This window comes from Loa loa (genome assembly GCF_000183805.2).
Source record: "Loa loa unplaced genomic scaffold supercont3.2, whole genome shotgun sequence".
In the NCBI taxonomy this organism is placed as follows: domain Eukaryota; kingdom Metazoa; phylum Nematoda; class Chromadorea; order Rhabditida; family Onchocercidae; genus Loa; species Loa loa.
In genome coordinates, this window is record NW_018108182.1 from 83,933 (window position 1) to 95,202 (window position 11,270).

General features: G+C 31.7%; 4 protein-coding genes across 5 annotated transcripts in view; 2 read left to right on the top strand and 2 right to left on the bottom strand.

Moving 5' to 3' along the window:
* The window catches only part of LOAG_16372 (zinc metalloproteinase nas-33), a gene marked incomplete at both ends in the record, with an annotated part of 5,648 nt that extends 2,936 nt beyond the window's left edge, over nucleotides 1–2,712 (top strand). The window contains 5 exons of the mRNA XM_020449025.1: nucleotides 281–411; nucleotides 726–844; nucleotides 1,244–1,329; nucleotides 1,931–2,150; nucleotides 2,444–2,712. Coding sequence (XP_020307478.1) covers nucleotides 281–411; nucleotides 726–844; nucleotides 1,244–1,329; nucleotides 1,931–2,150; nucleotides 2,444–2,712 — 825 coding nt within the window. The remainder of the gene's footprint in view (nucleotides 1–280; nucleotides 412–725; nucleotides 845–1,243; nucleotides 1,330–1,930; nucleotides 2,151–2,443) is intronic.
* A 1,544-nt stretch (nucleotides 2,713–4,256) lies between these two features.
* LOAG_09010 (hypothetical protein) lies at nucleotides 4,257–5,889 on the top strand (the record flags this gene model as incomplete). Its single annotated transcript, XM_003144539.1, has 3 exons — nucleotides 4,257–5,120; nucleotides 5,241–5,372; nucleotides 5,683–5,889. The coding sequence occupies 3 exons, from the start codon at nucleotides 4,257–4,259 to the stop codon at nucleotides 5,887–5,889; spliced, it is 1,203 nt and encodes a 400-aa protein (XP_003144587.1).
* Nucleotides 5,890–6,014: 125 nt separating this feature from the next.
* LOAG_09011 (RING finger protein) lies at nucleotides 6,015–7,198 on the bottom strand. The gene is made up of 3 exons (XM_003144540.2): nucleotides 6,847–7,198; nucleotides 6,633–6,769; nucleotides 6,015–6,372 (listed from the first exon to the last, which is right to left on the bottom strand). Exons 1-3 carry the CDS (start codon nucleotides 7,115–7,117, stop codon nucleotides 6,343–6,345), a joined length of 438 nt encoding a protein of 145 aa, XP_003144588.2. The 5' UTR covers nucleotides 7,118–7,198; the 3' UTR covers nucleotides 6,015–6,342.
* A 96-nt stretch (nucleotides 7,199–7,294) lies between these two features.
* LOAG_16373 overlaps nucleotides 7,295–11,270 on the bottom strand; it is a 6,033-nt gene continuing 2,057 nt past the window's right edge. Inside the window, exons 6-16 of one of the 2 annotated variants that reach the window (XM_020449026.1) lie at nucleotides 10,901–11,128; nucleotides 10,554–10,669; nucleotides 10,296–10,465; nucleotides 10,006–10,123; nucleotides 9,735–9,833; nucleotides 9,424–9,560; nucleotides 9,144–9,309; nucleotides 8,732–8,833; nucleotides 8,299–8,442; nucleotides 7,849–8,055; nucleotides 7,295–7,449 (exon numbers count right to left, since the gene is read on the bottom strand). In XM_020449026.1, coding sequence (XP_020307479.1) covers nucleotides 7,387–7,449; nucleotides 7,849–8,055; nucleotides 8,299–8,442; nucleotides 8,732–8,833; nucleotides 9,144–9,309; nucleotides 9,424–9,560; nucleotides 9,735–9,833; nucleotides 10,006–10,123; nucleotides 10,296–10,465; nucleotides 10,554–10,669; nucleotides 10,901–11,128 — 1,550 coding nt within the window. In that variant the 3' untranslated portion in view covers nucleotides 7,295–7,386. Of the gene's footprint in view, nucleotides 7,450–7,848; nucleotides 8,056–8,298; nucleotides 8,443–8,654; nucleotides 8,834–9,143; nucleotides 9,310–9,423; nucleotides 9,561–9,734; nucleotides 9,834–10,005; nucleotides 10,124–10,295; nucleotides 10,466–10,553; nucleotides 10,670–10,900; nucleotides 11,129–11,270 lie in introns of both variants that reach the window. The other variant, XM_020449027.1, reaches the window with a different exon arrangement.

Below are 11,270 nucleotides of genomic sequence, written 5' to 3' on the forward strand. Positions count from 1 at the left end.
GGGGGAAAAAAAAAAAAGAATTCTTTACTCAAACACTAAACTCTTTTGATGGAATTAATTACTTCGATAAAAATTTCAATAATTTCCACCTATGCTGTAAAAATTTTTGTAGGAATCATTGACTTACTGTTTTGTACTCAAAATGATTTAAGTAATTTCATCGGTAACTTAAAAGAATGCGATTAAAATCCATATAATCGAATTTTTTTTTAAATTTGAAGGAATAAGACAATAAAATTTGCCCATATAAATAATTTATTTGCATATAAATTTCTCTCAGACATTTGCAAAACGATTTATGGACTTTACGGTGGATCCAATCGATGTAAAGTATCGTTCAACAGTTGGTAATCGTGTCTCGCCAACATTTACCGATTTCAAACAAATCAATTTACTTTATTGTTTTGATAGGTATTTTAATTCATCATCAGAATTTCTATCTAATCGCTAGTAATATCTATTTCCTTACTTTGATATTTATTTATTTGATTGATTGACAAGGAAACAGGTACAATGTGTTACGGTCAGTTATAAGTTCATTGACTCGAAAATACAAAGTACACAGGTATGTAATGGACTGACCTTTAGACTATCCAGTAACACTTTATCATTCTTTCTTGCAAATCAAATAATTCATAGATTTTGCTCATTAAATTTTGTTTTAAAGTGTAAATAGAAAAATTCTGCAAAAAGAACGAAACATTGAAATAAGTTAAATCAGATAGATGTCGGATAACAAATTTACGATGTCGTCATGGTGGCTATCCAGATCCTAACAATTGCAATATTTGCAAATGTCCAGAAGGTCTTGGCGGTCAAGAATGCACTGACCTACAATATTCCTGTGAGTGAATTCTTCTCTAGAAATCATTTTGCTAATTTTTCATCGAAAATTTTGCTGGAAAGAATACAAGAAATAGTCGCCAATAAAAATTGAAGAAATTATTAAAAAGTTGAATTGAATTTTAAACTTCAATGACTATGAAAGAAAAGAAATTTTGTTAAAAGGAAATTGGCGGAAATATTTCACTAAATCAGACTGTTCCTCATAGATTGTAGCAATTTATTGCACATCTCAAAAATTTTTGGAATTTGAGGATATTGAGGGAAATTTTTGTTCCGGAATTTTCTCATATTTCAAGAAAATTAAAAGAATTTTATAAACTTTTAGGAAATTGTTGAAAATTTTCGGATGTTATATGAAATTTTAACACTGATACATAAATGAAGTTATTTATTTAAGCATGTGGTTATGAACAACTGGCCAGTAATGAATGGCAAACGTTAGAATATACCGGCTCATCAAAATGCTACTGGAAAATTTATTCGGTTAATTTCATGATAATTAACGGATGGAATGAAATAAATAATTTAGCAAACTCATGTTATGAGCTCTTTTCAGGCGATTGATCAGGAATCGTATTCGGTGTATGATTTTTCCATCAGTTAGTGATAGTTTATCCTACTTAATGAAATTGAATATTTTACTCAAATTTATTAAATAACCGCCCTTTGAGATTTACTGGCTCCATTTCAGACACTTTAACAAATGAAAAATTCGAGATGTATTCATAAATTGTCAAAAAACAAAATTTACATAATTTTGATAACAAGAATATGTTTGCATTATTAAGTTTACCTGCTTGTAGAAAGAGTTCTATGGAGAATGTTCAGGAAAAATATGAAGTTCATTACTTTTAATATTCAGAATTTCTTTATTTTTCTTGGCATTAGATCTATTAAAGGTTCATTTGAATCTGTCGCGCATTCAAGGTATAGCAAAATAACTTAATTTACGCTTCAAATTTAAAAAAAAAAAATCATCAAATGCAATGTAATACAATACTAATTCAAAAAGTTATTGTACTGAAAAGTAACTTAAAGAAATTTACGAAATTTTACATTTTCCATTTGAAAATTTAAATTTCAGCCAAATGGTCGTATCCGTTTTGAGCTTACGGAAGCATACTACAAATGTGATCCGGTATGTGAGGAATACGTAGAAGTGAAGCATAAAATTGACTTGCAAGTTTCTGGATTTCGTTCCTGTTGTTTACCAATTTTAGGTGAAATTCTTTCTGAAGGTGAAATGCTAATTATCATTTCACATGCTTCCAGACGCTCACATTTCCGTCTGCGATTTATCAACGGTTCATTTTCTTCTTTTTTTTTTCCATTGAAGATTCTTTGCCGTATTTATTTTCTAATAGAATTCCAATAAGTCTTAACTTAAAAATGAAAATTATTTCTTATCGTACAGTACTTACTGCGTCATAATGAAACAATGCATTAAGATAACGAGAAACTTTTCCAAATTTAGTCTTCATAGATTTTTTTACATTTTAAAATTTCAGCTTAGGCAAAATACGAAGCCAGTTGCGCTACTTAAAATATTTCCAAGTACTGCTAATATTAAATTCTCTCATACTAGTATCTTTTTTAGCCCAAGCAACAGTATCATCAGAATCATTGACATCGCTTCAACCGGTGACATCTCAGGTGAAAATTAATTCCACTCAACAGTGTCAGTGTTCAGTGAGACAAATTATCCTTGTTGCTTGTGAATGTAGAAGACTCCAAAACTACAAATATATAATAAGAAATACAAGCCAAAATCGGTCTCAATTAGGTTCAACTCGTTTTGCGCGACAGTCCGTAAATGCACAACCGTCCGTAAAAACTTTTAATTACGGGAGGTCTTCTACTTATTAGTTATATGAAACGATCAAGAATTTAAATGCAATTCATAAATTTGAATCGAAAATTTGAAAAAGTTATTAAGTTCTTGCATTTTTCCAAGTTATTTTATTAAATATAATTCAATTTGGGAAAAAAATGAATAAATTTCGGGGTAAGACTTTTTTTTAAGGAAAGAGTTTGAAAGTCAGTAAAAAAAACCTATGTGAAAAATAGAAAGGAACGAAAGATTTATAGGAGGGTTAGTTCTAAATTAAAGTATTTCTTATTACAGAAAACAAAAGAATTCCTTATTTTTTCGAATTTTAATTTTGTTTGAATTTATGTTAATTGAAAATAAACAGTTATTTCTTCAATAATTTATTGTTGATATTTTAACCATCCGTTTTATGATGACTAAACGCGACTGTAATTTGCTCATTTATGAAAAATTTTAATTTGATTTTATTGCTGAGTAAATTTTATGAAATATATGTTATCGTTGAGGAATATAATTAGATATTTGCCTATATTTCAATTTATTTATTAATTTTGAAATAAAGCGTAGTTACATGGTGAATAGAACTAAAAATCTCTTTTAGTTATTTAAAGGTTTAGATACTTGAATACAAAAAGAAAAACATAATCCAAAAAGCAGTACAAGAAGTGAAGTACAAAGTACTGCAAGATTCGAATTGGAATTCGACAACGAAGAATCAGAAGGAGATAGAGATGGAATCTATCAAATGAAAAGAAGCAATTCGAATTCTAAACAAAAGTATTAGCTATAAGATCAAAAACTCAACGAACAAATTTAAAATTGGAAAAAATTATTAAAAATTAGCAGATTATTCCTAATTTGCATATGTTTTATTTTCCATTTCAATATGCCGGAATGTGATAATTCATAAATGCAAAATTGTAATTTCCCCAAACATTTTTTCATCGGTGAAAATCTACATTATAATTTAGCTGATCCAAAAAGTTGTATTGTTTGAATAGTGAGTAGCACCATGAGAAACGTGACTATTTTATTAGTACTTCACAAATATGTTACTGTCCTAAAAGGATCATCCAGCATTTATAGAATATTTCCAATAATCACAGAATATTTTCAACAGTTCCCACTCAAACTTGTCCTTCCCTAAAAATTGTTTCAATTTGTTCATTCCCACATTTGTTTGAACTTTTTTTCATCCAGTTTTCCCTGAATATAAAAACTGTGATATTACTTATGAAGTGATAATGAGATATAAATGATTTGCAATATTAAATGTAAAAACTGGTTGATTAGTCTTTCCATAGTATTTCATTTGGAAAAAAGTGTTGTCGTCATGCAGATGTGAACAATAAATGGTTGACATCGCAATAATGATAGTCAAATGACTGGTAAAAATAATAGATAAGTGGGGTGGTAAGTAAAAAAGTCCTTTTTTCGTTTGTATTTCAATTTTTCAAATCTCAAAAAATCAAATGAAAATATTAGATTCAATCAAATTTGATTTGTTAAAAAACTAATATATTATTCCTATGACTATCGAAAACTAGAATGACTTGTCATTTATTTAAAATTTGCTGAAATGACTACTTTGTTTCAGGAGATTTTGAATGAAAAGCTAACTTCATCTATGCTGATATTTGTGATACTATCAACAACCGAAGCATATTTCCCTAAACTACCACAACCACAATCACGGCCACATCATCCGTATCAACAGCGTTCAGGAGCACTACTTTGTCGACTATCTGACACTGTATTCTGTTCTCCACCTTTGCTACCTTGTTCACCACCAAAACCATCACTCCGTCCTCATTTACCTCCACTGTGTCGTCCAGTAGTTTTTTATCCTGCTACATCACCCTGTCCAATCTTTTGTTCTCCCTTACGACCATGTTATCCACTAGTACCTTGTCCCTTATCACGCTCATTATTTCCACTCTCCTCTCCTAGTCCGCCAGCAGCTTCACCACCTCAGCATCATAATGACATAAAGTCCACCAGCGCCAGTTCTTCGAAGTTTACATCCTACATGGATGGGATATCTGGAAGCTATCAAAATAGCTATAAAGCCCAATTATTTAATGATGGTTACCTTATGAATGATACTGAAGATGTAGCCGGTTTACTTGTACATTCCTCTTTCCCAGAGAAAAGTACTACCGGTGCAACATATCGTATCTATCCATCAGAAACTTTAAATATAACAAATCCAGAAGCAACTGAATTACTTCCATCCGATCAGCAACTCAATTATCCATCTGATGTTTATTCATCAACCTCATCACAACAACAGCAACCTCAAATAGTAATTGCCGGGAAGGATGGACTTGGTGCTGAAACAACAAAGAGCGCCCAGAAACATGAAACTAAATACCTGATAAAAAGTAATTGTTCGTTGAATGGCAGTAAATGTGGTACCGATGATTTCACCGTACCACCAGAGGTATTACTAAATTTACTGAGGAATTGATCGCGTGAATATTAAAAGTCAGATTATTAAATTCCAAAATTCTCGGAATTAATTTCTAAGTTTCCTATTTCAGAAACAATATTTTATTTACAGAATGACTGCTGCACAAACTGTTCAATTCCATGTCGTTTTCGGTATGTAAAAAGAACATCATTTGGCAACGATCAACTTCAAGAAGTGGATCCGGTCTGCAATAATGAATTATTGAGACAGATAATCACTGGAGTTGGTCATTTCTGTTGCAAAACTATAAATTACCTCAACAAAAGTTAATTAGATTTAAAATATATACTCTCCTTATTTTTACGAATTAACTTCTACGCGATAAAGGGTTCTAACATGATTGTAATATCTTCAGGAAATATCAACGCTTTAATCAACCCTAAAAGAACTAAAACAGTAATTTTCGTTGGTTAAACTTAAGTTTAAAAATTTAAGTTTTTTAGTAAAGACAAAATCTTAAGATTCGTGAGGAGGAAATTCCATTTCTGAACAAAAAGTTCAGCTGTTTTGAAAAACTGAAAATAATTTTCAGCAGACGGATGACAATATCAATAAATCTAAAAATCGAATAGAACGAACAGCAAGATGGCTTCTTGGGGGATTATTTGGAGTGATCTGCGGAAACGGCAATTTTGCCTATATAATTCAGACGAAGGATTTTTGTCAACATCGAAAAGGAAACGTTACCTGCTATATTTTTCGATCATTAACAGATCATAGTAAAAGTAATATCCTGTAAAGGAAGCTAAACGAACGTGGCTATTAATAAGAAATGAAATTTTGGAGTGTAAACCTTTTTTTTAAAGAGAATGCAGATTTAATTGAACTACACTTTCCATTCGTAATTTCAAACAACATTTAAAGTTCCGAAATAAAGATTTATTTCATCTCGTTTTCAATCACAAATTGCTGCCAGATTTAATGGAAAATGATTGAAGCAGTAAAAAAAAAGTAATTCAAGCAATGAATGAAATAAATATATCAAAAAGTATGTATGAGAAATAAGAAATAATGTTTCAGCCCTTCTACTATTTTACAAAAGAAAACAACGACCCTGGAGAAACAGAAGACACAAAAGTAGTTACAAGAATCACAGCTATGTATAAAAAATGGCATCGATCAACTTTGGAGATTACTGATTAAATTGCTAGCATAAAAATTAAAATATCGCAAAATATCTAAAATACCGAATTCAGTGACCCGTTCTTTGCACTTGCCAATCCTAAAAAAGTCATGACAATGTGATGCAAGGATTAATTATTTCTTTCATTTATTAGTCAACGAAGGTTGAGCAGATACATAATTACTATGAAAACCAACCCCATTAACAGTAACTGTAGCTTTATATTCTTCCAAAAATTGTTTACTTCAGAACGGTCTATCCAATTCTTCTAGTAAATTTAGGATAATTCAGATATCTCCGAAAGAATGGCATACTGAAATATAAACTGGGCACTCCCAATTCAAAAAAGTTGGAAATACCTGCTGACAGAGAGGACAACGATTGTTCTGCTTTACCCATAAAGCCATACAGCAATTATGAAACGAATGATTGCATTCACCCCATACCACAACACAGTCGTCTTGCTTATTTTCTGACTGGCATCGTAAGCAAGCATCTGAAAATTTCGATGAAAAAGTCAAATCACAACAGCTTCATTGAGTGCTCATTAAAGAATTTGCATAAATAACCAACCCATTAGTTGTACTCGACATATCGCACAAATGTCACATTCGACATCCCATGACCACATTGCTAATGCAGTCCATTTTTTGAGTACAAATGGACGTTGTTCAATCAAAGCTGTATCTTTTGGCTTCTCCATATATCTGGAGAAATATTTATGCAGTTCAAAACAACAATTGAATGTTGGCAGTAAATCTACTCGTGTTATGAAGATAGCTATGCTTACATCAATTGTAATGAAAAGTTGACCATAAATAAACAGCATTTGGATATGTAGCATGCTTCCGATACTCAACAAATGGACGTTACAAGAAGTACTCTTTACTACAGCAAACAGTAACAATATCGTCTACATATCGTCTGGATCTTGCTTGTGTTAAAAGCTCTAATTATGTTGAACGAGAAAACAAGAAGTGAAACTGGACTAAAGGCCATAATATGGAATTGTTTCTTTCACGATAGTAATAATTTATTTTATTTTAAAAAACAACAGATAGTAATAATTTACTTAAAGATATATAAAAAATTAGAAAAAAACAGTTAAGAAATTTAAATTTTTGATCGGCCATCCTTCATCATAGGTCCCAAATACTTCTTGAATGTTGACAGTACCTGCAAAACAAAACACTAAAAGATACCAGAATTGAAATTGTTCGATACAAAACTTTTCACTCTATAATTTGTTCATTGGAGACCACGTCTTCTTTTTCAAATACAACCTTTACATCACACATGAATTCAGTATAAGTTCAGTTCCTAATTAGTAGAAGAGTTACTATTCCTATAGTAAGAGTCTGCTTATAAACATTTGTTTCATTTTATTTCTATATTTATTATGTTACTGAATCGTTAAGCAAATGCTACGAAATAAACCTCACTGATGGTAAAAGGACAATTTCATGAAAAGTCTCGTGTGGATTTTGAATTTCACAGTTACAAATGAAATACCTTTATTTCTTGGAAGCAATAATTCTGAAGTGGAACTCCATTCCGCCAGAATTAAGTACTTACCTCAGTTTCATTCAACTCCGAATATTTTGCCCATTCAAGCATTGCCGCATAAACGTTACCATCACGTCGACCAAGAACAGAATGAAGTTCACGATCCGAAAAATCAAATGAATCTACTATGGCCACAGCATCCGGACGTAAATTTCCCAATATTTCATAGATACCACACTTTACGTTTTTCATTTGTTCATCTGACATATAATCTGCCTTAAAAAATGTTTCTGTGAATAAGTGAGACGTATTTCCATATAATATTTTTACCAGGAACGCAAATGCCAGCAAGATAAGGATCATCCTACCCATGTTTGCTTTAAAGACATATGATGAACTATTCTTTACTAATCGCAAGAACTCAAAATGTTACTTATTCGTGCGCATAAAACATTGCATCAATGAATGAAAGTTCGGAGTTGATTCGTATAAGCAGAACAACATTTTTTTGTGACTTACCTTTCTGAAAGAGTAACAATGAGCGGAAATCTCATGAAGCAAGTAAAGTTTGCCAATCAGGTCTAATATTCGTGCGATCTCTGGTTCTCTGCACTGTGCTATTCTTGAGAAATAACTTTTTGCCATAAAACAAAGAATATGCAACTGAAAACTAGAGGTACTAACTTTGCAGCTTAAAATATCAATTTTAATGTAAGCCTTAAAAGGGAATGGAGTGAAAGAAATTTTGAAAGACAAAAATTTGTCGGATGCTTCGAAATTTTTTTCAATTTATGTAAATTTTCCGAATCGTTTTAAAAAATTTCGATATTTTTTTAGATTTCTTTTCATTTGTAAGTGTTAGAAGATGTAATTACTATAGCAAGATAAAATGACAGATAGAAGTTGCTGTGTAACAAAATGACACAAGCATGAAAGCTTTAATAATGCCCACTCGACTTGCTTGACATAGCTCAACAGAAGCGCAGTTCCAAGCATCGTCAGGAGAACGATTATCTTTTTGAAGCTGTTGCAGATAATCAAATGTCCAGTAAATCTGTAAACTGATAAATGCATACAGCATTGATTATTTTCGAATTTTCGGAAAGAACTAAACGTAAAAAATATAACAAGGGAAACAATTGAAAAATCATGGTGGTCTCAACCAAAAAATTAGTCTAAATAGCCTAAATTTCAGCGCGACGAACTAGTTGATATTAGAATAAACGCCAGCATAATTACCCTAAATCCGCCTATCCTGAATTATCCTTCAGCTCCTGATCCGTCATTTCCATTCACACATTTCTATCAAGTATCCTCGGAAGCTGGCCAAATAGCAGAATCACACTATGTAATTACAAAATCACCTGGTTTCTAGCGACTTGTTCGAAATCTCCAATTAAATCCTCATATTTAACAGTTCGCCATATTCGAAAACTAGACTTATATCTCCTACCATCAAGCAAATAACTGGCAACTGCTGCTAGATGAGCACTGTCAGACCGTATTTCTTTAATTGTTTTCATTAAAAACCTGCAATGTTAATAATTTTTGCAATGTTAATAATGTTAATAATTGCTATGATCCAAACAATTCTAGTTTCTCCATAAAGGTGGAAAAAGAAGGGTTAAGTTTAAAACAACGCACCGTGCAACCTGAAGCAGCATGACAATATTTTCTCCTTCGTATGTACAACCAGCAACAGCGAAAGAGTAAATTTCCGGCAAACCCGATGCATGTGAATAACCATGTCCACCACATGCTAATCGACATTGTTCTATACCCTACACAGAATTCCCAGATACATAAATTTCAAGAAAACGGCACCGTCTGCATTCTCGGAAATATACGACTGTTTATACATGATTCAAAAATAAAAACTTGAATTTCTGTTTATTGATCATTTTGAAATTTTACAAACAAATATAGTTCCGTTAATCAAAAGAAAAGTTACAGACCTTTGCAATTTCCCATGTGACAACAGCTTTCAAGCCTGAAGAAAGGATGTGTAGTTCTTGTAGCAATTCAGTATTACCATGCGAAAGTTGTTCGCTGACCTTAAATTTATGAGCTTTAACTATGATTTGAAAAATCTTGGACGCCAGTCAGAAAAAATACTCATGAATGAGGAATCTAGAGTACATATCATCAAAAATTTAAAGAAAAGAATGATCAAAAGAAGAACATTTCTCTCTTGTCTTGTAATATATTGCTGAAGAAAAAAAATACCTTCATATATAAATCTTTTACTTCTGTGGCAGCAAATAAAAACACAAAAGACTGGGCAAGGTAAGGGAGAATCCGATACTGTTGCGTTCGATAATCAAGTATTTGAACTTCTTTCAAACTGAAAAGTTGCAGCATTTTAAAAACTGAACATTATGGATGCAAATGCCGAAGCCGTAAATTTTAACATGACCATAACGATATTTAACAAAATATCGGATAGCAAGAAATTTTTTTGAAGAGAGTTCCAAGAAAACAAATTGTGAATCATACTTTTGCAACGAAAGACTTACCCAGGTTTCCACTCTCCCTGCCTTCTAACAGCAGAATAACGTATAGCTATTGTAACTGCGGCAGCTAATTGCATAGCCTGATGTCGTACCATAATTGACCGTACAAATACCATTGTACCATAACGCAATTTGGAATTTTTCGGAGCAATGTATTCACCATTTGATAAGACCTAATCATTGCAAAAAAAAAAAACGAAAAATCAGAAACTTTATGAAGTCATCAAAATGACAATTATATAAATTAACAAAAAAGTTTACTTGTGAATAACGCATGAACATATTTTTACGTGGGATGCGATAGTTGTTAAATATAAGAAATCCGTTGTCACTGCCAGGAATGCCCATTTTAGGACCAATATCTCCAACTGTGATGCCTGAATTGAGTATTTATAAAACTTATTTGCGCAAAGAATAAGTTATAAATACGATTGTAAGTGCGCATGTTAGAGCTAAGCTTTCCTCACCAAGTAATTTTCAATCGCAATCTCAAAACGAGCGTGGAGTTTATAAACTTTTTGCACACAGAGCAGTCTTAAATACTGTTATTTAAAAATAGTGATTTCTCCATATCTATATCACTACTCAGAAATACAAATTCTAATCACCAGATAAAGGCATATGAGTATCAAGATCTCGGAGTTGAACAATGAACATATGTAAGCCTTTATTGCTTCCATTAATGATAAGTTGGGCAGGAATTATGGCATAATTTGACGACTTTCCAAGACCACCTGACCACCATTTCGTTGCCGAAACTGATGGTGTATGTAGCACGAATTCTTCTGTTTTCTCATCATACGTTGCCGTTGTTTCCAAGTTCGAAATATTAGTACCTTGAAAACAACAGCTAAATTTACACAAAAATATAATACAACAGAAGATTTCGATTTGAAAAGACCCACTTTATTAAATAGATTATTTAATACCAAATTTGTTGGTTTATTTAAGTACAAAATTTATTGCAGTTCTAGAAAA

Excerpts from the sequence above, each read along its gene's own strand:
- LOAG_09011 (XM_003144540.2), bottom strand. The coding sequence starts at position 7,117 with ATGCTACATATCCAAATGCTGTTTATTTATGGTCAACTTTTCATTACA. Across the intron at positions 6,770-6,846 it reads ATGTCGAGTACAACTAATGG|ATGCTTGCTTACGATGCCAG; the intron begins GTTGGTTATTTA and ends CGAAATTTTCAG. Across the intron at positions 6,373-6,632 it reads GTTGTCCTCTCTGTCAGCAG|GATTGGCAAGTGCAAAGAAC; the intron begins GTATTTCCAACT and ends TGACTTTTTTAG.